A 26,364-nucleotide genomic window follows, 5' to 3' on the forward strand; every position below is an offset into this window, starting at 1 on the left:
AAACCATTGCGGATAGCGAAAACAGAATTATATTCTATAGTGTATTGTTTCTAAAATCTGTTTACCTACTATATTCTCTTCATAAAGGACAATGTTAATATATAATAATATTTAACATATAGATGTTATTATATTTGAGGCCTCGCGGCGCAGCGGCACAAGGGTGTGATTGTAACGCGACAGTTATGGATCCCCACTTGAGGAAGAAAACTATGTATTTATTTACGTTTATATTTTCATTTCCTCGCTCTTGTTTCGAGGTAAAAGCGCGGCGTTGAGTTCTGCCACTCAACACGCAATGCCTCGAGAATTCGGCAGAAAGTGGGGAACGGAGTGTCTTATCACTAGGTGTGTAGCTGTTTTTATTTGATTTATTTTATATTATTATATCGTATGTAAAACCATTTAAACTCCACATCTGCCACAGCGCGGGCGGTGGCGTGCCAACCGACAGTTAGTAGAATAAATTAAAACTTCTCTACTCTACACCGATCGGTGGAGCGATTAGCTGCTACGATTTGTTCTAATACTTAATACTAAGAAATACTCTGGATTCACCTGTAGTGAAAACAATTTATTTTATGAAAATTACATATAATTAATTTTACAAGTAATACGAGTAGGTATATATAGTATTAGGTACTTTTAGGTTCTTTCTGCTTATTTTCTATAGAAATGATCACACATAAAAATATTGTATACTTTTTTTCGCTTAGTAAGGTAGGCAGAGGGAACTCAGTATAAAGAAACCCCGTTTTCCAATTTTCGAAACATTGTGCATTAAATGGCGGAATTTAACGTCGCGAAACGATAACCTTAAATGAAGTCGTTGACCACAGGGGGGGGAAATGAAAATAAATTATTCTATTGTTTTTACATTAAACTTAGACTTTTATATTAAATATGCCATGAATTGAATGACATGAATTTTATATTTGATAAATTTTTGTTTAATAAATATTTATGATAATATCACACACACACACAATTTATGTATACGTATATAAACGTAAATAAGCTTAATTTTCGTACCATATGAGTCGAAGTAGGGCGTCCTTAATAACTTTTTAATTCGAACAGACTTTGAGGCGAAACTTTAAAGATAAAGTGTTTTGACTGATAAGGGAACTATTTCAGACACTGACGTGAATACATTAGTATAAGTTAATGGTACACGTTGTTTGTTACAAAAAAAATAATACAATAATTAATGGTGATTCTATTATGTTTTTTGTCATGCTGTATCACGCATATAGCAGGTTGGGCAGAGGGAACATAGTGTTAAGGCACTCTGTGTTCCACGCACCGCCTTATTTTCGCGACATGTTACGTGTTAAACAGTGAAACTCAACGCCGCGCTTTTCCTTGTTGCTAGAGCGTATACCTATTGTAAATAATTCATTCTCGTCGTCAAAAATACATAAAAATTCTCGGACCATGGGAAGAGAGAATCTAATGTTCAATGGCGATGTCCTTGAAAGACAATGTGTCATCGTATAGATACTTAGTTTTAGTGTTAGGTACTCGTACTCGATACTAAATGAGAATAAATAATGATATCCTATTATGCAACGATGACTGAATACTTATACTGAAAAGTATAAAGATATTTTTATCATTAAATATATTTTTGTTATTAAACATTCAAAATAATATAGTATACCGAGTAAAGTATCTCAAATAGTGCATATCGAATTACGAACTAGTCCTTTAGATGTCAACCTTGATATGTAATTAAAGTCATTGTTAGAAACATTTTAGAATACAACAAAAACTTCTAGACTTTTCTAAATTTAATTTTAAATATTTGCATCATGTTATAATTGTAAAAATTGATCATCTGTCATTGTGAAATGTTTTTATGTCTGTCGGTTATTGGTTCTTAACTATATTGGTGTATTGATTTTGATACAATTTACAATGAACAAAGTATATATGGTACGTAACTACCTACATTTTATTCTATAAAATATTAATCTCTGTGGATGTTGTTTTTTTTGCTCTGGTGTCGACGCAAAGCACGGCGTTGAGTTCTGCCACTCAACACGCAATGCCTCCAGAAATCGGCAGAACGGGGAACGGAGTGTCTTAACACTAGATTCCCTCTGCCTACCCTGCTGTGTGCGGGATACAGCGTGAAGCTGATTTTTATGTTCTATATAATACAAATTCCAAAGAAATAAAATTGCTTTAAATAATCAAAGAATATCTTAAAACATTATTTTTATTAAATAGTCTTCTAGTACAGTAGTCACTACTATTTAGCTTTTAAATTTATTTTGTAATTCTTTTCACAATTTGTATTTATCAAACAAATATACTGCCTGCCTATTTCAGATACTTCAAAGCAAACTCACAAAAATATCAAAAGTCTTACAAAAATAACGAAAAATAACGGAAATACCACACAATAGTATCCATTTGTGTACAAAACACTACAATCAACCGTACTTCCGACCACTCGTCACCGTCAGACGCCATCGCCAGTCGCCAAACACTTGTCAGTGAGAGCTGTTAGATCGAGTGTCTGTGCCGGCTGGCGTGAAAAAAAAGAAAAAAAGGGCGGCAATTCTGACTCTTTATATAATCTATCAATAATAAAAAAGAAAAAGGCGGCAATTTTGACAGTTTATATAATTACAATCTATTTTATAATATTTTTTGGTTTTTAATTTCAATTGTTTTTGTTGTGATGTACGTTTTTATGGATTTTTTATATTTTTATTAAAAGGTGAGTTTCATTTTGTTTTAATTATTATTCTTTTTATATACTTTAAATTAATATTGATAAATTGTTTTGACTTATCAATAAAATAAATATAGTGGCAGTGACTTAAATATTTACTCAATACGCAATGCCTCGAAAAATTCGGCGGAAAGTGGAGAACGGAGTGTCTTAGCACTAGGTTCCCTCTGCCTACCCTGATGTATGCGAGATACAGCGTGAAACTGTCTTAAATACTAAGATAATTAAAGTCAGACTTACAAGCATATATTTTCGAATATAATATGTTTATATATTGTTATTCAAAAATTCTTAAACCAGCAAATAATATACTCGTGGATACGCCAAAAAGACTATACAACCTTAGTTACATTATATAATTCTATAGTTCTATAAGAAAAGAACTAAATTATAAAATATTACTCAATTATGTTAAGTAGCTTCGAATTCGTTTTAATTTTTTTCTTCTATCTTCTTGATGACAAATCAAGCGTCACACACGAGTGGTTTGACCTTCTACATTGTAAGGCACTAGCGATAAGTATATGTTGACGATAATTGAAGATTTTAAAGGTAAAATTACATCAATTTTGGTAAAACTTCTAATTATTAACATTATCTGTTCCGTCAAGCAGTCGCTCGAGGCACAGCGGCACACGGTGTAATCATAGAAAAACACGAAGGAAATTTATGTATGTAAGAAGGTAGCTTTACGCTTTTATCAGCTTAGCGGGTGAGACATAGAGAACTTTAACTAGAGAGAATTAAAACACTCCGTTCCTCACTTTTCGCTCGGATTAGAGACACTACGTGTTGAGAGGAGAAATGACAATGAATCCCTCGAATGAGGATCAAACCCACAACCGTCGTACTTGCAGTCAGAAAGTCTATGCTATAGCTAGTTCCTACACGATGTTTAACTTTAATAATGTTAATAGTGGTTAATAATATTGAGGCGTCTCTAGATTTGTATTTCTTTTATTTTATGTACGTTCCTACATATGCGTTCTCTGATTCTATGTAGTTAACTAATGTAGGCGTTAATCATTAAATTCCGTCACTTAGGAAAATATATTTTAAACGTGTAGACAGTAAAGAACATTTTTTCAAAATAAAGATCGATTTAAATTGAAAAACAAAAAAATAGATACTTATTTTTATTTTGACTGGTAAAACGCGGCGTTAAGTTCCACAATTCAACACCCCTCGAAAATTGGGAAAGAGTCTTCTTATTTTAACACCACTTTCCCTCTATCTACCCCGCTATAAGAGATATAGCGTGAAGCTGCTTATTTTAACTCGTCAACATCATGATATTTATTTTTATTTGAAACTATAATGGCAGAAGGTTAGAATTATCCAAGTTAATATAAATAGTTAACCATTGTCACATTTACAAGGCGTCGCCTTGAACTGGTTTTCCCATGAGTTTATTATGTTCTTAAGTAATACTCGCAAAAAAGTGCTTGAGCTATACGCGTTGACCTGATTTTTGTTTAGAAAATCTACATTTTTTAAATTTAAAACTAGCGAAGCGATATAAAAATAGCTTAGATGTATGTTGTTTAATAAGAAATAATTATATCTAATATTATAGATGTGTATTGTACTCATTTTATTATATGAATGTACAGCCTGGTCAATCGTTGATGATTGAGTTTTGTCGACATTTTCATGATCAGGACGAAACTGATTATTTTAGGGATCCATACGTTTAACGAAAAGAAGCCAATTCTTATAGAATCACTTTGTTGTCCCCCTGTCAGACTGTCTGTCTGTCTGTCTGTCTGAAATATCAAGTGAAATAAATTAAATATCCAGGTCTACGGTTCCTTGGAGCATAGAAAAAAATGCTTTTAATTATGAAGTATTTATTTATTTACCGTCGTGGCGCAGGGGCACAAGCGACGGTTGTGAATACGATATAAAATTGGGGGCACGAATTGTTTAATGTTATTTTTTCACTCTGGTAATGAGGCAAGCGACGCTCAACAATGTCTCAACAATTTGGTTATTTTTCTATCTATGAACAGGAAACTTTTATAAATGAATAAACAACTCTTTTATTCATTCTGTCATCTTCGTGTCTTCTTTGTTTTACGTGACATTGTCGAGATTATACTAAATATTCATAAGGCACGTCCGAAGGCCACATACTTAGAATTCAAAGAAAGTAAATTAATTTAATCTATTTATAATTATGTCGTACATCAGACAGCGCTAATTTAAGAAAATGATCGACACCTCTTTGAAAACAATTGTGATATTAAAAATTACTATATTTAACTGTATTAATTTTCTTTATCTTCACGCTTCATTCCGAAAATAGCGGGGGTGAAGTCACTCCGTTTTCCACACACCGCTGATTTCCCAGACGTTGCGTGGTGACTGGCGCACCTGAAGGCTTCGCCCTGCTACCACCAGGGCGAGGAAATGAAAGTAATTCATTTGCCGAGTTGAACTCAAGCCCACGACCGTCGCGTTTACAATCAGAAGCTGTGCCGCTTCACCTCATACTTATTTAATTTAAATTAAGAGATCTATTTAGTGTTTGTTTGTATACATTGTATTTCTCTGTAAACGCAATAGTAGTTGGTTGGATTCCCATTCAGGGAATGATTTATTTTAATTTCTCATAATAGTGTCGCGTCGAGTTCAACTACAGAACATGCCATGTCTCATACTGGGGCGAAAAGCCCTCCGCCTACCCTCCTACATGCCTTATATGCGGGAAGATGTTTATTATCGTATTTTTCACAACTATCTTCGCCCAATAACATTTTATTTTACAAAAGAAAAAACATTAGCTTGAATCAAATTTACGCACTACTAAACCTTTTTTGTATGATCCCAACATATATTTGTATGAACTCTGAAAGAAGTAATCATGTAAATAAACGCAATCATTCACGGCCGTTGCGCACGGCGGCCGGGGAGCGCATAATGACTGAACGAGTTCCGCCGGATGTTGGGAGCTGGACATAACAAGTGCCTTTGATTTCTCCCATGCTGTGTGTGGTGTGTGATGGCGTGGATAATTGATGTTTTATAATCGATCAATTGTAGCTAATTATTCTTTTATTTATATCTGTTTTAGTTTCGCGATGTGTCTCTCATATGGCAGGATAGGCAGAGGGAACTTAATACTAAGACACTCGTCGGGTGCGGTCTTATTTTTGAGACATTGCGTGGAGGAACTCAACCCTGCGATTTGTCTTGTTTCCAAAGCCAGGAAATAAAAAGAAATGTATTTGAACTTTAGTAATATAACTTCATTTAAGGTATCTTACATACACGATCAGAAATGGCTGACGTGGCGCAGTGGGCTGTACCACCGACTGTAAACGCCACGTTTGTGGGTTCGATTTCAATTTGAGCTATTTATGTTTAAATTACTTGTCATGACGCACTCTGGTAGGATAGATCGGTGAAATTGGGCAATTAGACTGATTTGTCATTAGCTTCTTTCCTGCTGGTATGCGGGAAAAACAGTGTATCTTGAAGCTATTGTAGCATACTCGTACAACAATACTTGCACAAAAATATTTTGGCAAAATTTATATTTGGCGTCGTTGAGTACCGCCTGCAATGCCTCGAAAAATGGATGGAAAGTAGGGAACAGAATTCTTAACACTTGGTTTTCTCTGCCTACTGTACTATTTGCGGGGAACAGCGTGAAAATGAAAAAACTATATTCTCATTTATGAATAATTGTCATTTATGAAAACCTTTATTATTTAATAATTATTATTTCCTATGTTTAGGAAAACTGTATTTCCAATTTTATCTAATTATGTTTGTACTACAGATATATTTCCTTAGAGAGTAGAGAAAGAGGAATGATGTAAATAAATAAATCTGTATATATTCTTTTATTTTACTTTAGCTATGGGGTCGGGAGGGTCTGTCCTGGCCGTGGACACACCAGGGTCAGATTTACGTCTCTCTGCATCAGGGTTACGGTTTTCAGCTCAGCAAGTACGATCTCTTAACTCCTATGTGGACACCCTGTATGAAGAGGATCAGAATGGTTGGTACATACTTAATGTTTTAATGTATGAGAATTATACTTTCAATTATTAATTATCAACTATAAAGTTCTTTTAAAGTAAAATATATTTTTATAAAATTTTAATTTGCATAGCATTCAAGTAGAGCATTAAAAGTGTGTAAATTTGAATTCTTCCTAAATATTAGTAGAAGTTTCTATAATTATTTTAATTAATTTAAATACGATTTACACAGGACGTATGTCAATAGAAAAAGAATGTGCGGTGGAAAGCCTGGTGCAACGGATCGTAGATGGAGCTGGTCAAAGAGATCCAAGATTCAGATGCTGTCATCTCATCGCTTTGCATAGAGAGAAGAAGGTTTGTTTGTTTGTTTGTAACTTTTGGACTCATTTAAATTTTCTTTCGGTTTTACAAATATTTTGTAAGCCGGGGAAATATCTACTTCTACTTACGAAAGATTTGTCAAATCTAGTTGTTCATCATATGTTCATCTATTTTTGTTCATTTTGGAGCCTTTTTATGTAATATATCATTTATTCTGTCTAATATATAATCTATTTAGTATCTGTTTAATAATATACTAGATAGAAATAAGAGGACGGACTAACTATAATCATTCTTCAAGCTTGGATCGAACAGAATATAATTTTATTATAAACAAATTTGAATTGGAATGCGATTTCTTCGCACATATACATATACACTTGCGGTTGCACCATGTAATCAAAACGTTCAATTATTTATCAACTGTTCAATAAAGTTTAAGCTAAGACTTTTATGTCTTAAGATGGACTTTTGTGTACCTATTGTATGTTTAATGAACGATGTTCATCCATTTACTAACTTCTAGCAACTATACAAATTTAGTTTGTTCAAACTTCAAGGGCTATTATTCATTGAATTAAGTAAGTAAATAGGACTTATTAATTTGGGCAGCGATGTGTACAAATATAATAAGTTAAGTTAAGCAATCTAAACACTATGAAAATATTCCCAAAGTTGGCAAAAGGTTGACTTACCTGGTGAAATCATAGTTGTTATTGCAGCAGAACTTTCTATCTGTGAACTTTTAGACGTAAGATTGAAAATGCCGTACAAATTTTAAAAAACCTACTCTTAGAGATTCGTTTTTGCGTTGTCAGTACTCAGTCAGTCAAAGAAGATTTTTATGTATGTATGTATAGAAGTAGGGAAACGTTTTACTCTATGTCCTCTTTGAAATATATGAGAAATATCTCAATAATAATAATTTAATTTATCAGATGCGATCCAGATCACTAGAATACTTAGTGACTTTAGACTCTCTACCAACCCTGAACTCTGATAACGACGACTGTCGATTAGAAGAAGGACCAATTGGTTATGGGAAAATCAAGTTATCTGGACGTGAAGCGGAGAAATGGACTGAATTTGTTACTCCTTCAGGATATCTATGCAGGTAAAATTAAATTTTGTTGATTCTATAGGTGCATAGTCTTAAGTTTGATATTATTTTTGAGAATGAAAGCATTTTTTATATATTGTAGTGTATAGTGAGAGTTGAACCTACGACTACAACGCTTGTGTCACTGCGCTACGACAGCTTCTATTTTAAACAATTAGTAACTAATTTAAATAGTTTTGTCATTATCTTTCGCATTTTTGAATATACGGTACTCGAAACAACTTACTGATGATTAATCGTTATCGGTGCTTAACGACTGCTTGCTTCCTGTGTCTTCAACCCATAATCTACATTTACACAATATACACAAATAATATATGTATCAATTAACTACACTATTTGCAAAATCTAGTTCTAAATAATACTTTGTTATTTATTTTTACCTATTTTTGCTAAATATAAAGGAAAATATTAATTTAATTAGTACCAGAGGAAAGTAACTTTAAATACCTAGAGAATACGCTTTTCTTTTTAATGAATAATTGGAAATATTTTACAAATGTGTAACTGTAATACGTTTCTTTAAAATTTTTTTATAATAATTATAATATAAAGTTACTAAATGTCGATATTGGTATATATTTAAGGGACAAAATAATTGAAAAATGGGTGGAATTAATCGCGCTCAGTACGCAGACGCGCGGCGGCGGCTCCCGCGCACTGAGCGCGCGCGCCGCCGCCCATGCGCGGCCTTACAGCTACTGTTACTTGGAGAGAGGTAAGTGTTCATTTTAAATATTATTCTTTTTTCTCCGTGCTTTCAGGCTGTACCTCAACTAAAAACATTGATTTTTTATTATTATTCTATGAATTTTATATGAAATATGACCATAAAATTAAATAAAAATAAACATTAAAATAAAAATTAACACCAAAATTAAAAAATTTACGTATTAAACTAAAGGCAAATATCTCAACTTCATATTTAACTTTCTCAACCTATTCGCCATATTTACAAAAGTCAAAATATTATAACAGTAAATTAAACTGAGCTGAAAACTAACTTTGCTAACAAATCCATTTAAAACTCGAAATGTCCCAGTTATGAAGTTAGGGGTGAGTGGGGCAACTGCGAACAGCGGGAGGAAAAGTTTAGTGAAACTAATTTGGATTTAGTAGATTTTTTATTGGTTCTAAGTTTTTTACGATAGGCCATTTTTTCATGGTATAGTCATATTTGAAATATATAGGGATTTAAGAAAGAATGGACAATACTAAAATATCTCTTATAATGGACACTGTACAATGTTATAAAGAAAATATTAAAGTAAATTATATAAGTGGAATGAGTTATTCGAAATTATTTTAATCTCTTAAATTTTCATATTTTATTATATAAAATGTGAATATTTAAGAAACGATATCCAGTAATTAAAAATTACAGTTTTCTGAATTAGTTTTATTAGAATAGAATAGAATTAGACTGCAAACTTTTATCTAAACCTATTTACTATATAAAAATATTTCACTCTGTATCTTGCACATAGCAGATAGGCTGAGGTAACCTTGGGACCTAGTGCTCCACTCCAGAAGATTTTTATTCTCTGTGTTTATATTATTAATTGACCGCGTTCTCCCTGTCTGCCCCTAGTTCAAAGTTGTTGCATTAACTGCATCGACATCACAGTTTCACATTACATTATAATTTGATTTGTTTTAATATACAAAGTTTTATAATACCTAATTTTATTTACATATTTATATGTGAAATATATTATATCGCATATATACTGTACGTATTGTAACTTATGTTACGTGTCTGTTTATATCATGTATGGAATTAATGTCTATTGAATGTAATGCAGGATAGCTGCCAGCAAATGTAATAGAGTGTACCATTGATTTTGAAAAGAGCAACTGTTGAGTTTCTTGCCGGCTCTTCTCAGCAGAACTGCTTTCCGAACCGATGGTAGCTTTTTGTTGACATGTACATTCGACGATTCAAAAGTGCTTGTAATCGTTTATTTGAATAAAGAATATTTTGAATTCGAATTTATATAGAGGCCTGTCGTGGCGCAGGGCTACAAGTACTACTGCGTGTAAACGCAGCAGGTTGATAGTTCAATTGCCACTTAATGAAATAAAATATTTAATATTTTAATTTTCTCGCTTTAGACCGCGGTGAAAAAAAGCGCGGCTTCGAGTTCCCCCACTTAACATACAATGCCTTCAGAATTTGGTGGAAAGTAGGGAAAGTGAGCAAAATACTTTATTATACTATTTTATTTATGATCGATTTAAATATAATAAATATTTAATGTTCAGGAAAGTTCAGTGTCAAAGTACAATAGTGAAAACAACATTTAAAACGGTTGAGCTGTTTGTGAATTTATAGTGTATATATACATAAAAATTAAATATTACAAAAACAACGTTTTAAGTTATATTATGTACATTGATAAATGCCTCCAATAACATATTTTCTCATTTATTTTCCATGTACACGTACAGACAGTGATCAGTTACTATTTTATTATGTGTATTCGTCATCAGTCGTAGTTCAATTACATTTATATTTTCATTTTTCCTTAGTATCCCATCAAGGCAGCAGGGAGCGCCGCCTAGCGATAGTGGAAGGGGCGTCGTGGGTGATGGTGCGCGTGGGGGCGGGCGAGGCCGAGGCTAAACTGGTGCTTGGAGTAAACGTGGCGGGTTGCAGTCCCAATTCCTACACCACGAGGGTGCCTTTGACACATCCCTTGGCTTTGCTGCATTACACTGCTGCTCAGAGTGTAAGTTTTTTTTATTTGTAGCTACACGTTGTATCTCATATATAGCAAGGTAGGCAGAGGTTTGACTTTAGCTTTTAGCAGGGACGTCTCGTCACTGTGCGTTCTCTATGGCATTATGGGGAGTGTTCTAGGAAACTGTTTGACTTGATACCTGCCTACCGAATATTCTAATCGCACAGTACGTCCCAAACTCAAGTATCATCACCACCTGGATACGTGGCACTCCACTTCTGTGCGGTTTCGTAGGAACTTTAAGTTGGAATGGAATGGATTGCCTGCGGCAGTATTTCCAGGTCAATACGACCTGGGTACCTTCAAAATGCCGACCTTGCAGCGCACGTGGTCGTGGGCGGCGGTGATCACTTACTGCTAGGTGACCCGAGACGCAAGTTTGCCTTGTATTTTTATTATTTATTTATTTTTAATGTAAAAACTAATTCTGTATTATAACAGTAATTTCGTCTGTGAATTTAGGTTATTACACGTGGGTTTCTTAGCAATGTTGTGGGCTTCACTGAGTTACGTGATCATTTCGAGCGTGGGCGTATTTAATAGGAAATTTTAAAGTTTTAACAACTGACGGTACCTACATGTAGGCGCTTAATTACTTAAAGTAACTTTAAGTTTATGACCTGAAAGTTGAGTTATGTATGAAGCTATTGTAGCGCAATGACACAGTGACTGTAAATGTTATTAAAGTGAGTTCAAATCCCACTTGGATTAATGATAATGTTTAAATTGTTGTTGTCATTTCCCTACTTGGCTAGAGTAAAATAAAATTCAGGATTAGTTTAATAAAGTTAGGATTAGTATAGTTTGGCAACTTGTCTAAGTGACAAGTTTGTCGTGTTTATCAACCACGCAATGTCTTGAATTTAGAAGGATTGCAATGACGAATAGGTAGAAGATGCGTAAACACAAACCGCGGCGTTAAGTGCCGCTTTTGAATAAGCAATGCCTGGACAATTGAGCGGTGCATGGGGTACCGACGTACGGATATGGGCGTGGGGGAAACCGGGTGGGCCGTGACCCACCCCAGAACAGTCTGGTGACTCTGGTGATCTGGTTCAGAAAATTTACTAACAACAAAATTTGCCCCGAAAACTTAAGAAAAACATTTACACGAACATATCTGTTCAATACTAAAGTCCAGGCCACACTCAGAAAATATTTCTAGATACGCTAATGGGTATGGAGTGTCTTAACACTCCAGATTTCCTCTGCCTACCCTGATATATACCTACAAAATACAGCATGAAGCTGCAGACTTTGATTTGATTTTACCAAATGCTTATAATATAATTCAACCCTCTAGGGTTACTATGCAGTCGCTATAGGTCCCCCTACATCAATGTCAAGTGAACGCGCTACCACCTGGCAATTATGGCATCCTGCTTTAGAGGCAATGTTAGACAACCACTGTGCCCATGGATCTCCTGTGGGCAGGATCGCGGGGGCGTTGAATAGTTTGGTTGATAAAATGAGGGACGGATGTTTTGAGGCAAGTCGGTTTTTTATCATTTTTATATTAGGTATTATAATTTTAATATTTTGAACTCATTTTGCATGAAGTAGCTATTTTGTATAAAATAATACCTAATGATTTCTTTCATTAAAATATATTTACCTTTATTTGTATAATAAGGTCTCACTTCTTGCCAATTTTCATAACTGTAGACCATATGAAGTATGTACTTTATAAATTTAGATTACGTGGTAATAAAACGATGCATAAGCGCTCGTAGCTTTTGATTACGTTGATTTAGTAGCTTGATTTTTGTTGTGCTCCAAGGGACCGTAGACCTAAATAGTTAATTTCAGCTTGATCCCTTCACGTGATCTCGAGATAAATGGTCTTGACAGACGAAGAAACGAAAAACGAGTTCCCCTTTTTTGGATGTATAAAACTCTATAAACTTATATAAAGTAAATTGTTTTAGGGTTCAGCTCAGCTATTAAGTCGGTATATGGCCTGGTGCGCCTTCAGGAAGCGCTTGGAGAGAATTGCCATGTATCGTAACGCCGCTCGCTTCTGTGGGTCCGTACATGTCGCCCATCATTTGTTGGTTGTATTGGATAAGTTAGTGTTGTTTTATTTATTATTCATATATGAGTGTTATGTATTTGGTAGAAAGTATAAAATAACGCAAAACTGACGACGTTAACGTCGAAGCCTGGTAGCAGAAGGGTGAGACTGTAAGCGCGACGGTTGCAGGTTCGATTCCTAATCTCTCTCATTTCCAATTCTCGATCGCTTTGGTAGAGAGATGGCGTATTGAGTGGCGAAATGCAACGCCGCACTTTGTTTACCAGAGTAGGAAATTAAAATAATTTAATTAAAATCATCCTTTCGAGTGGGAATCGAACTATCGTGATTATAGTCAGCCAGAGTTATTTAAAACTACACATTGATTTTAATTATATTTGTCTTTTGATTAATAACCATTTCCTCCAGTATTCTCCACATATGTGAAGTAGGAGGCCCCACAGGATTCGTATACGCAACCGACCGTAATACTTTAGTGAGACGCGGTTCGCGCCATTGCTCGTGGACGGAAGACGCGATGGCTGTGAAAAACTGCTTGTTGTATTTACAGAGGATTGCCGGTTTGTTGTTTATTTGTTGAGTACTATTATTTTTGAGTTTCAGGCTTTATCCCGCTTAGCGGGCCAGAGGGAACCTGGCAACCTAATTTTTTAAGACACTCTGTTCCCATTAAGACCCTTCCATTCTCCACTTTCCGCCAAATTCTAAAGGTGTAGCTTGTTAAGTGATGGAACTCAACGCCGCGCTTTGCCTTGTTACCAGAGGAGAGGAAATGAAAATATTAAATATATAATTTCGTCAAGTTGAAATCAACCCACAACTTGTCGCGTTTACAGTCGCACGGGGTTCTATTATGTTGTATCGTCACTGCATTAAACGTACGTAATATCTCTCGCGTATTTCGGATCAGCAACCCTAACATTTAATTGAATAGTAAGATAAATAGGTGAAAATAAAAACTATAATTATCTTTATGTTAATAAAATAAAAAAATATTAAAATAAACAAAAACCCCGACTGCGTAAAACTAAACAGAAAATAAACAAGCCCAATAGTTTATGAGGATTAACAGTCCGGACCTATAAGTAATTCTTAATTTGGTTTCTCTTAATTTGGCTGGACGTTAAGATGTACGAATTAAAAATTCTCCTCTATATACATAACTAAAGAGACCCTTTAAAATTTACACAAAATATACCAAATGCTATAAAGTATAACATATTACAAAGTTCTATTCGCAGTTGCGGAGGACATCCCCTCGTCCCCATCGGAGAAGTTAGAGGGGGCTTTGTTTTGCAAATGGGAGGCCTCAAACGTGAAGCCGGGGAGCCTCACGGGGAGGCCTTTGGGGTATTTGAGCAGAGTCACCAAAGAACTGTTGCATTGCAAGAATATGATTAGTTACGTAAGTGTGATTATTTTAAACATCCTACACAATATTATAAATATGATAGTTTGCATAAACTACTGAACGGATTTAGATAAAACTTTACAGTAATATAGCTGCTAATATGTCGTTAATCGATAAGAAAACATGTGTACTTGAAAAGATAAGCATTTTTAATATGTTTTATTTTAATTTTACTTGTTTCACACATAACTTTAGATAAATATTATATTCCTAATACCTTAATTTCCAGGAAAACCAGAACACCTTCCGCACTAATCTCATCCAAGCAACCTCTCAACACGAACACATAGAGGATCTGATCCACATTTTGGCCATCATGCTGGACCAGGCCCGCGATATATACCTCCACAACCTCCACCAAACACTAGGGGAAGATAAGGAACTTAGCAGCTATAGGTAAATATTGTTTTATTGAATTTCACGCCGTATCCCGCATATTGCAAGGAAGAAGTAACTTAGTGTTAACGCGTGTTGAGTGGCGGAAGTCATAGCTGCGTTTGTTTTGTTACCAGACCGAGGAAATGAAAATAATTCTTTTCCATATAATCTTCGCCCGCGTGGTTTGTAGTTTAACGCTGTCTTACGACGGCCAAAATGTAATAGCTTATTATTAATTTTAAATGTAGTAATTTAGCTTACAAGTTTGCAATTTATGAGAAATTACACTAAAATATCGTAAAATGTTTTAATTCTATAATTTTGATAAAACGTGGTATTATGATGTGCCATTAAGCACGCAATATCTGGAATCGAGTGTCTTAGCACTAGGTTCCCTCCGCCGCGGTTACCGTTAAAATTTAATACAAAGGTATAAGATAGGGCCTTCGTTAGTGTAGGCGCTGTGGCTTAGTTGTTTAAAGCGTCTGTCTACTAAATAGGAGATCGCGAGTTCGAATCTCGCCGGGGCCTCTCAAAAGCTAGCAATGCACAATGGTTTTGTTTTTTATTTTTTGGTTGTAAAATATAAAAAAATTAGCTTCATTTGTCATTACACTTGATTATTTATTTTTATACAACGACGGGCAGGCAGCGACGTGCCTAATTGTTAAAGTCAGATTTTTGTTGTCTTTTTCTTTTCATTTTCTCTTAAGTTTAGAAGTTAGGGATTCACTTTTTTTTATTTAGACTGTGTGACTTAGACGATTGAAATAATTCAAATTAAGGATTTATTCTTTTTGTTTATGACTTGTAAAGTAGAAGTACAAGTAAATATAGAATTTTACTGCCTTTGTGTTTTAAATTTTTGTCTTTGATTATGACGTAAATTGGAATTTAAGTAATGATTTTTTCATTTTGATTTTTTTTTTGAAAAACGGCGTGCATAGCTTTCATAGTTTCGTCTTCTAAAACTACGAAATTACTTTTTTTTCATTTCAATAATCGAAATTGTGAAACTGAATTTATTATACTGATATACATTTTCAAAACACAGTAATGATGCCGTGAAATATAATAAAAGCTAAAAAATAATACTTTAATATATATTTTTTTGTATTTATTTTATTGCATTTATTATTTGAATTTTTTTTTCAATAAGGAGTAAAAAATGGCATAAGTTACGTGATTATTACGACGCGTCTTCCTCTTGTCTTATCGATGCAGTGAGACGAGACACTGAGCTCACATCAGAAGATGACGATACTGGTGTCATGAAGAGTGTTCTACATTGGCTATATAGAGGTAAGTGAGTTCGAGTTTATGTAAATCGCATTCGCTTCATTTCCTCAAATTTTTGTAGTAGTTTATCTAATAACGCCTATACAAATAATTCACCTCCGAAAATCGAACTTTGAACCCCTAATTAAGCTCCTATAGACATTATAATTACAAAATAAATAACAATAACATTGCCCTGTAATTATTTATAGTAAATGTCGGTTTCAGCTTAATTAAGGTGAAAATTATATTTTAAGATAACAAGGTATTGTCAGTGATATAGTTAAGTGTTATTATGGTTAACGAGGGTCTTTGATATGTGTAGATATAAGAGCTAGGGTTTTTTAATTATAATTTTTAAGAATTTGTCATATTTGAAATAGTAATGGGACAGGTTGTTTTGGATTCAATCCCTATTCGGGCAATGATTATATTACAATTTAATCGCGTTTGTTGACAAGGCACGGCGTTGAGTTACCACTCAACAAGTAATGTCCTCAAAATTGGGCAGCACGTAGGGAACGAAATATCTTAAAAGTAGGTTCCCTCTGCCTACATTGGTGTATGTGGGATAAAGTGTAAAGTAAAAAAAAATGATTTTATACCTGAATTTAACCAGCTGTACATTTCTAGGTGCAAAAGAAGACAAAAAATATCTCGGACCAGTTTTGAAGCCATTTTTAAACGATTTACAAATAACAGCTCAAGAGAATTACTATTTCTTAGATGATTTTGATTCTAAAAAGTATTCCACAGAATTTGAGGGCTTAGAAGAATTTTGTTTGAAAGTACATGAGGGCATGGACCCTTGTCTTGGTTTATTAGAAGCTTCTAGAAAGATGGCGTGGGCGAAGAATTTAGTTGATTTGGTGGATAGATATCGATATGTTGGTGAGTTTTTTTTCTTTGAATTTATGTAAAATAAGATAAGATAACATATAATGCGGAGTTTCGCCAAAATTCCGTCACTCCATGCCTTAATATATTGTAATTGGTTGGAAAGCAACTGTATTTTATCGACTTCCCCTATTTATACTTCTATTTAAGAAAAATGCAAAATCTTACTTCCAACTAATACATTACGTATGTGAAAGTACATGAGTATGGATGTTTGTTTCAATTTCACAGTAATAAAAATATAGCATTAGAATTTCACATAGGCTACATTTTATGTAAAGTGTACAATCAATCTAAGCGGGTAAAACCGTGTACCACCACACGGTGCATTCGATATTAATTTACATAATATAACTAATAATAATGAACGACCTACGTTCAGAACTTTTCATAGTCAATTATTATACACAAGAGCACTATATTTTTCGTAAAGCTTCAATTATTTTATAATATTTTAAAGAGTTGAAGTAAATGTGCAATATTTTTTCATTTTCAATTTTTTTTTTTTCAATTTTCACTAACATGCAATATATAGTTTCTCATTTGAATTAAGAATGATTTTAAGTTGAATATAAATAAATTTGAATATTAAAAATGTCAGCATGGTCAGAGCGGAGTGTTTTAACACTAGGTTTTCTGGTTATCTTTACCATGCCCGAGATACAGCCTGAAGCTAAAAAAAAACAAATTACACGAAGCCGAATAAACTTCAGACAAAAATAACTCAACAAACCCTATACTGAAAACGAACCTACTACTCTTCTCTTATATACAATCAAACAAACAGGAAGATCTATCAAAATTATGTAATATGTTTCCCTCCAAGCAAATATACTCGAATATTGCGTTCATCAATACTCCCTATTGAAATACGTTGACGTAATAAATATTAGATTTTTGCTATACTAATATAATAAAACGTTAATAAAAGATGGTTTGCTGGTAATGTTTCTTAAATTGTTTAAGCCTGTACTGGTCGTGGGTTCGAGCCCCATTTAGCCGAATGGTTATACTTAAATTTGGTACCGGAAGTATTATAGTAGAGATGATGAGGCCAGCCAAATCTCGATATATTCTTGAAAAAGTCATAATGATGTTCCAGTTTATTTCAATAGCTGTTACTTATATAATATAAAAATAAGCTTTTATCGTAATAGTACAAATAATATAAAATAAAATAATTAAACTAATTAAAATTAACATTTATAAATATTTTTATTTCCTAGCTCTAGTAGCGTGCAGCTCGGCATTAAGGGAACAGAATATCTTAACGTTAGGTCCTCAAGTTCCCTCTGCTTACCCCGCTATGTGCCAATTATAGCATAAACCAAAAAAAATAAAATAAGAGTGGAGATGGTACAAAATATTTGTTTTAAATAAAAATTACATATAAAAAATACTACTTAGGACAAAACAAAAAAATATAGAATGAAATCCCATTAAGATTAAAAATTGGTTTCAACGTGACTTTAAGGTATGGCTTACAAATTTAATACGGCCATTATAATTTGGTCTTTGATTGTTACTTTTTAAAGGATGTTAACGAAACCGATAGCTCAAAGTACTTTGGTTAAAAATTGATAGCGTTTTGGACAAGATGTTTTAGAAAAAGAAGAGATATTGATATCATAAAAATATATTTATTTGTATCCCGCATACCCAGATACCCTCGTATTTCTGAAGGCCATCACCCTTTGCGCCCGTCGCAGTAGGGCGACGTTCTGCGTTCAGGTTCAGGACGAACTTAAAAATAGCTAACCTAACTTAACCTGCATTTAAAACAGCTAAATCTGTTGTTGTGGAAGCTTTATTCTAATACTAATAAAAAAAGTCCATTAAATACTAGCAAGTCGCAACACTAAATTTATTTCTTTGTCTGCAATAATAAATTTTCTCATTTATCTTCCATGTACAGGCCACGATCAGCTACAATTTTATAATATGTATAGATATACGGCTAACTTTAGTATATTTCTTTACCAAACAACAGACTCGGTAGAGAGAATCTAATATTGAGAATTTCTGCCCCAATTTAAAACATCGCGTGTGTTAGAATCATGATAGTAGATAATATAAATAGTGATAAAATACAATAATTGTCTGAATGAATTATAGGATTGTCGTATCGAACCAACATCAGAAGCGGATGGTAGCCATAAGTAACGTTATGTTACCTTTTAAATGATCTGAAGCTTGGAGCAGTGCCGTGGACTTGTAACCACAATTGTAGGCTTAAGGGATCCCTTTACGTTATAACAACACTCGCCTTTCACTGCTCCAGCTACTGGGCTAATTCATAAACTATTTATACTGATAAATACATATAACTTACCTGTACTATACGTACCACATTTGCAATTACAATAATAGTTGATTCACTGAATATTATAATAATGATAAATCTTGTAACATTTATAATAAAGATCGCCGAGGATAATACATTTTCAATAATCCTATAAGTCAAATATTATCGTAATTCCATTGTTTTATATCACCAGCCAGCAAATCATAGGCAGATGTATCAAACTACAAATCAATGACAAGTGTCAAATGTCAATTACAAACATTATTTATGATAACAATCATATATGTATTATTTAATTATCATTAATTCTATAAACCTATTACGTGCGCTTATTCCTAAATGGGAAGCAAACCCATAGCCCTCGTGATTTTAATAAAATGCTATTACACTTTCAAGTTGGCCTAATAACTTAAAATAAAGATAGTTTCTCTTCTAGAATTTTACCATCTATGTACCTACTGCTTAAGCCAAAAAAGACAATGACTCGTAAATCCCTTGTAACTGAACGGTGTTTCAAAAAAATTCCGTCTAACTCTTCATTATCGATTGAAAATGCATTTTTTTCTTATAACGCTATTGTGACGCTGTTGCCAATGTTTAAATGTGATGGTTGTATGTTCAAATCTTAAACGGGACTATGGTCCCCCGTCACATGTCATTCAACTTTTCGGGACATATGTTATTATACCTAATAATATAAAATATATAAATAGAAATTAGATTAATTCCAAATACATCTTATTAATTTTAGATAAGTAAAATAATATAATTAGGCCTTGTCTCCAGCAATTGCGAGATATGTGAAAGGATTAATAAATATTATGTATGTACATATACGAGGATATCGTGGCGTAGTAGGTCAATGTTTGACTGTAAAAGCTTGACGGCGATATTTGCGGGTTTGATTTCGGAGCAATAAATTGTTTTCATTTTTCTGTTATGGCCAGAAAAAAGTACGGTATTGAGTACCGCAATTCAACACACACTGTCTCGAATTCAAGGTCGGGAATAGAATAAGTTTTTTCCCTCGTCTTTATTCCTTAAAAGTAGCTATATAGTTTATTTACACATCCTTTTTTAATAAGCTATATAAAACAATGTAATACCCAATAAATATGTTTGTAAAAAGGGAAGTCGTCTAACTTACTAAGTTCATTTGGCCCCCGGGAAATCAGGGATCGGAAAGTTCAAGAGAGCTTTCAGGCTGCGGGGTCATTCTTTGATAAAAGGTTCTTAGACGAGGAAATGATAGTAATAAATACAATTGCTATATAATCACATTAATATAAAAAATGTACTATAATAAGCTATTTATAAATATTGCGTAATTTTATATGGCATAATAAATTATTTTATAAGGTTGTCGTGGCGCAGTGGTGTTGAGTGATGGTTGTGAATTCGATTTACACTCAGTGGGAATTATTTCCATTTCTTAGCAATGGTAATAAGAGAAAGCGCGGCGTTGAGTTCCACTAGTCAACGTGCAATGTCGCGAAAGTGTGGCGGAAAGTAAGCAGGAGGTGTCTTGAAATTGTTTTATTATTACTTCGGCTTACTCTGTCAAATGTGGGATACAATGTGAACCTGAACAAAAGAACAGAAATTTCATACTTTCGATATCACGTCTTATTTTATGAAAATTTGTTGTTGGAGTTTTGTTTGTACTTTTGCTTTAACGTATCAAATGAATTTTTAATCAGAAATTTGTTTGGTAAAGTTGCTTTACAATATTTGTGTTAACGCCGTTTATTCGAGTATACATATAAAGGTAGTCATATGACGCGAATGTCTAATTCTATACGTTAACACGTAGTTAGAAAAGAAGTATTAATTTCATGACTGACATTGACATGTACTATTTTGTATTTGAATGGGCAGATTTCCGCCTAGTATTCCCGACTGGGGACGGCCTAGCGCTATCCTATCCCGTCCAGCTGCCCCCCCGCGGCGGGCGCTGCGGGACGCGCGTGCTCACGCTGAGCAGGCGGGACAAGGCGGCCGCCAAGCTGCGGCTGGCGAGGCGGTGCGTGCTGGCGGCGTTTCATACTGCGCTTAGTGGACAGTGAGTATATTTAGTACGCGTTTATATATATAGAAGGATAGGGAATGTTTTGTGTATGTTATAATTCGATTTATTCAAAACTATCAATTTTGTAACATTTTTCGATTATTTCGATTTTCGCATTTTACAGTAATAGACACAAATAATTGATGACTAATTGACTAATCAATAACTCTGCATTTCAACATTACTACTAAGCAATGCTCAAAGTTAATCTATTACAACATATTAAGCTTTGTTGCGTTGATGTAATTACCGTGAACGCTCAGAGAGTTAGAGACTTCAGCCAAGTTTAGATTGCACCCTGTCCTGCGTCTGATACAAACTGTAACTTGTAATGTCTATATTAATATTATTAAGCTGAAGCGTTTGTTTGGCTGAACTTGCATATCTCAGGAACTGCTAGTTAATTGAAGCGACAGACAAAATATGACGTTGAGGTCCTCTACTCAAGACGCAATGTCCCGGATTCAAACGGAAACGGAAGAACATAATATTTTGCCACTACTTTCTCTCTGCTTACCTTGTTAAAGATATAACGTAAAGCTAGAAAATTGAAGTCTATTTTATAGAAGTAAACACTGCTATTGCAATTTATTATTCGCTCGCTGTATATCAAAGAGGATTTTAATGCTGCAACGAGGGAAACTATCAAACGATTCGACGACACCATAATGTTATTTCATTTTCTTTTAAATGTTGTTTAAGTAAGTTGTGAGTCATGTAGTAATTTCGATATGCCTAGATATACATACTCCGATGTTAAGTTTAGTAATCAAATATGCAATGTTAAAAATACAATAAAAGTATAGAACGAAGTGACTTAATTCTCCTTGCTATTAAAAATTTTATAACAAAAGTTTGTAAGTTACGTACAAGCCGATTAGTATTCCGCCCGCATCGGCCACTATTTGATAGGCACGCGTTTATCTCGGACCTCTGAGCAACTGGGGATTTTGTTATTATCTTGTCAAAGATCTAACATCAAACGGAATTGTAGAGTCTCTTGTTTCACCTTAAGTTGGTTACATGTTTGGATTTTTGGCTTTAACTAGTATATAGTTTTAGTAGTACATATGTGTAAGAAATGTATGTGTACTACTTTTTTTGAAACTTGTAATTTTTTTTAATTTGGGTTCTAATCTACAACCATTTCAAAGATCATACATTAAATTTGAACATGATTATCATTGAAATACGCTTTTAATAGATTTCTTTAATAATGTAAGGGTAAGATTTTTTTTATAAGGGGATTTTCTTATTCCAGACAACATATAAAACAGATTCCACGACATGACAGCACAGAGCATATATTAAACAGCGTTAAGAACGGTAATTTTTGGAGAAACACAACAAAACCTGACGTTATACCTTCCAATTCTGACACTCATACAATAGACCTTCCAAAAGTCAGAAGACGATCTCGTAGAAGTAGACCGGCCACGTCTCATGGCTTTCCAGAAATATCAATCACAAATCAGTCAGATGTTAAGACTTTGAGACGGAAGTATCATACTTTGAAGAGTTTAGTGTATACGGAATCAGTAGATAGTATACGGGAAGTGAAGGAAAGACCGCGGTCTGCTGGGTCTTCTATGAGACATAAAGATATATTGAGTAGACCAAGTATTTTGGAGACGCTGGACTTTATTAATGGTGTTAAAGATGGGGTATGTGGTAAGTCGCTTTTTCATATTTGTAGCACAATGCCACCTATTGTTTGCGGAGCTCGAACTTTTTAATGAATTGTAAAAATGTATGAAAAAATTGTAATATTATAAATGTATTTGTGTTATACCTAAGAGACCTGCATTATTTTTTAAACATGTAATTGTTCTAAGTCAGCTTAGAAAATTTAAGTCAGCGAGTTACTTAGTAGCAAATTTATTTTCTTACTAATTTTTAAGATTTTCGCATTAGATTCACATGTAGTTCAAAGAGAATAGAGGATAGAGTACTAAGTCACTATTAATTTCTCCTATTAGTAGATGAATCAGCAACATCAGATGTAGAAGACACGTGGACGTCACAAGACGAGTGGGTGCTGTCGCTGTACGGGGTGCCTCTGAACACACACACAGCACACAAGGGTGGAGGATTGCATCTGTGCTTGGGAGACTTGGTAGTCACTTTGTTGCAACGGGGCAAGTTTACTGTAAGTAAAGTTTGTTTTTAGCTTTCTCTTAATACCCGATAGATGACTAACTCTTATAATATGCGATGATGAGAGAGATGCGAGATTAGGTTTGGGAGACTTGGGTTTGGATTAATTTTGTAACAAAGGCGAGCGCTTGGCGTTGCAATTGCCATTTTTTTTTACATCTCTAGAGCAAGTACTTAATTAAATTTTATTCAATGGTTGTTTTGTAATAATTCTATTATACTAAAAATTTAAATCAAAATCCAACTTGTGTTCTTAAAAAATATGAATCTAGTACATTTCGGTAAGAGGTCTTATAAGAGCTAGGCACGTAGGTAGAGGTAGCGGAGGAGATTATGTTTATTTACTCTTTATCTTTTTACTACAATATTAGAGTGTGATAGGTTTGATTCTATAGATTTTTAAAATACAAACATAAAAACTTTGAACCTTTTTTTGATTTGAACCCCTATGTTTGTGTAACAGGTTTTGCAGGAACAATGCGCGTGGGTTGGAGTGGCAGAGGAAGGGGCGCTATTCGCTTTACATCGTCTTGCTAAAGCATCTAGAGCGAGATCCGCTGAACGAGATAATCAGTGAGTTTACTGTTACTGTTTGCGAATGATTGATGAGTTGAAGGCTTTGGGTTTGATTCCTGCGTATAATAAACGTTTGTATATATGTTTGTTTCGTGACTGTACCCGCGATTTTCTAAAATATATCCCTTTTCATTTTAAAAATATTATTGGACTTGGTTTTCCAGACACAGTGCGCAATCTTATCTCACCATATCAAACATGCGCCGTCTCTGAAATGGACAGAAAGTAAAAAAGTAAAGTCATTATCACTGATTTATGAAGGCATATGCGGGTCGGGGACAGTGGATGAGAGAGACGTACTCAGAGATCATCCATTTTAGAACGTAAAGCTGAAGAAAGACGAAAAAATCATCATCATATAGTCATAATATATCATTTACTACCTATCCTTGCCAGTACTGTCCAGTATCGAAATGTTCCTTGACAGTAATGACAATTTACTTTATACAGTACGGTTGACGAGTTGTGGTCGATTTGAAGTTAGCTGCAGTTGGATTATTTTCTACCCGAGTGTACAATGCACAATAGTTCAAAAAAGCTAGGTTCAGGGCGGCCACGACTTGTCGATCGTACTGTACATTAAAAATACTTCTATAAGTATTTGTTATCTCACAATTACTTAGCACATGGAAACTTCCAACAATAGAAGGCACTCAGCGCTACAGGGCGAAGCCACCAGACTACGTATCCGGGGATGAAGCTCCACAACCACCACCCTTGCCCAGGAATAAGGAATTGGTAATTATTGGTTTATTTTATTAATTGGGATAACAAATAGCAGGAACGTGCAGCAGGATAGGGAGAAAATAAAGCGAGAAAATAACAAATATTAAATATTTCACCCTCCTACGAGAGGGGATCGGATCCACAACCGTCGCTTTTACAGTCACACCTTTGTTCCACCGGGCCACGACGGCCTCAAATAATATTTATTTACAAATACTTTAACAGGAATGAAAAAAATATATTTTTTTCAGCAAAAACGTCATTCCACATACGATCCATCCCGACTCCAAATAATGGAGACTCATATGAGACAGCTAGAGCTCATGTCTTCCAAATTAACGATCCACAATGTCCGAAATCAATGCACTGGTATTATAAATCCTATAAACGATATAAAAATGCCTAAAAATAAATTCAGCGTTAAGCGCACCAAAAGCTTAGGCAGGAGCTTTAGTTCTAGAAATATAGGAATAGAAATTTCTAGAAATGTAGGAATTGAAGTTTCTAGATATAATTTAACTTTAGGACGTAGGAATGGTAAAACTAATGATGTGGCGACCGCTATTAATGAAACTACTGGTGAAACTGGTTTGGAAGCGAAGAATTTCTTTCAAAGACAAAGTAACAATGTTGTGGGCGACTCGTATAGGCTCAGTAGGATTACTGTAGATTGAGGGTATAGGGTTGTACTCTCGCGCGTTAAATAACACAAATACTTTTTTAAGAAAGCTCTTACAAAAATCTTCGTAATGATATTTGAACCCCCGCCTCCTGTTTACGGTCCAAGTGGCCAGGTCACTAACCCATACTACCCCATCAAGTATATTGGTAGTAGTATTCCTTTTTAACAAGTTTTTATTAGGTTTTTAAACTATGTAATATCTTAAAAATTGAATTTGATATACTCGTAATAATTGTGTTGAGAAAGAAACTTGGTAGTAAGTACGTAGCTTAGGTGATAATACAATATGGTATGGTATCGACTAGCTCATGTGATGATGCAACCAAGACCTGAATAGTGGAACTCTTCAGAGGCTACTAGTAAACCATTCGATTTAAGGCTCTACAAGCCTATTTTTTGGTTTTTTTTTTAAATTATACATTATGATATGTTTTAACTAAGGCAAGGGTATTTTACATTTTCTACAAAAAGTATTTTTTTTTCTAAATGTGGAATAAGACTTAAAAATACACATTTTATTGTTTTTGTAAAATAAATTATTTTTATTGTTTTTGTTCAGTTAAACCAAAAATAAGTGCAATTACGTCATTGTTGCACCGAATAAGCCATATAATATATCACTTTCTAAATGTCACGGGTAATTTTATTGTTGTAAAAAAACGATTGTTATATTAATAAAAGTTCTAACCTTTAATGTTCTTTTGTTTTATTCGTTGCATCATATTCCTGTATAAATTATATGAAAAATGTTATCACTTGTTTTTATAGTGATTTATTAATATTATATTATTTGTTTATTTATTTAATTGAAGATTTAATATATAATATGAATACATTAGATTATTTTCTACTTATTTTAGCTAACAAGGTAAAGCACGGCGTTGAGTTCCACTACTCAACACGCATTGCTCAAGTATACGGCAGA

At 34.0% G+C, this 26,364-nt stretch overlaps 1 protein-coding gene and 1 non-coding gene across 2 annotated transcripts; both read left to right on the plus strand.

Moving 5' to 3' along the window:
• The first annotated feature begins 2,393 nt into the window (after window positions 1-2,393).
• On the plus strand, window positions 2,394-26,133 carry LOC146534177 (uncharacterized). Its single transcript, XM_085194317.1, has 19 exons — window positions 2,394-2,731; window positions 6,612-6,755; window positions 6,971-7,095; window positions 8,001-8,176; window positions 8,770-8,900; window positions 10,715-10,914; window positions 12,230-12,415; window positions 12,855-12,994; window positions 13,370-13,521; window positions 14,191-14,366; window positions 14,602-14,768; window positions 15,910-16,052; window positions 16,662-16,919; window positions 21,109-21,292; window positions 22,560-22,969; window positions 23,278-23,447; window positions 23,919-24,028; window positions 24,655-24,769; window positions 25,009-26,133. The coding sequence occupies exons 2-19, from the start codon at window positions 6,614-6,616 to the stop codon at window positions 25,429-25,431; spliced, it is 3,408 nt and encodes a 1,135-aa protein (XP_085050443.1). The 5' UTR covers window positions 2,394-2,731; window positions 6,612-6,613; the 3' UTR covers window positions 25,432-26,133.
• Window positions 15,208-15,281, plus strand: TRNAS-ACU (transfer RNA serine (anticodon ACU)). The gene has a single exon. It is a non-coding gene; the product is annotated as a tRNA-Ser (tRNA).
• Window positions 26,134-26,364: the final 231 nt, after the last annotated feature.

The sequence above is a fragment of the Heliconius melpomene genome, chromosome 12, assembly GCF_056956725.1.
Source record: "Heliconius melpomene rosina isolate 202511_hmr_F chromosome 12, ASM5695672v1, whole genome shotgun sequence".
Lineage (NCBI taxonomy): Eukaryota > Metazoa > Arthropoda > Insecta > Lepidoptera > Nymphalidae > Heliconius > Heliconius melpomene.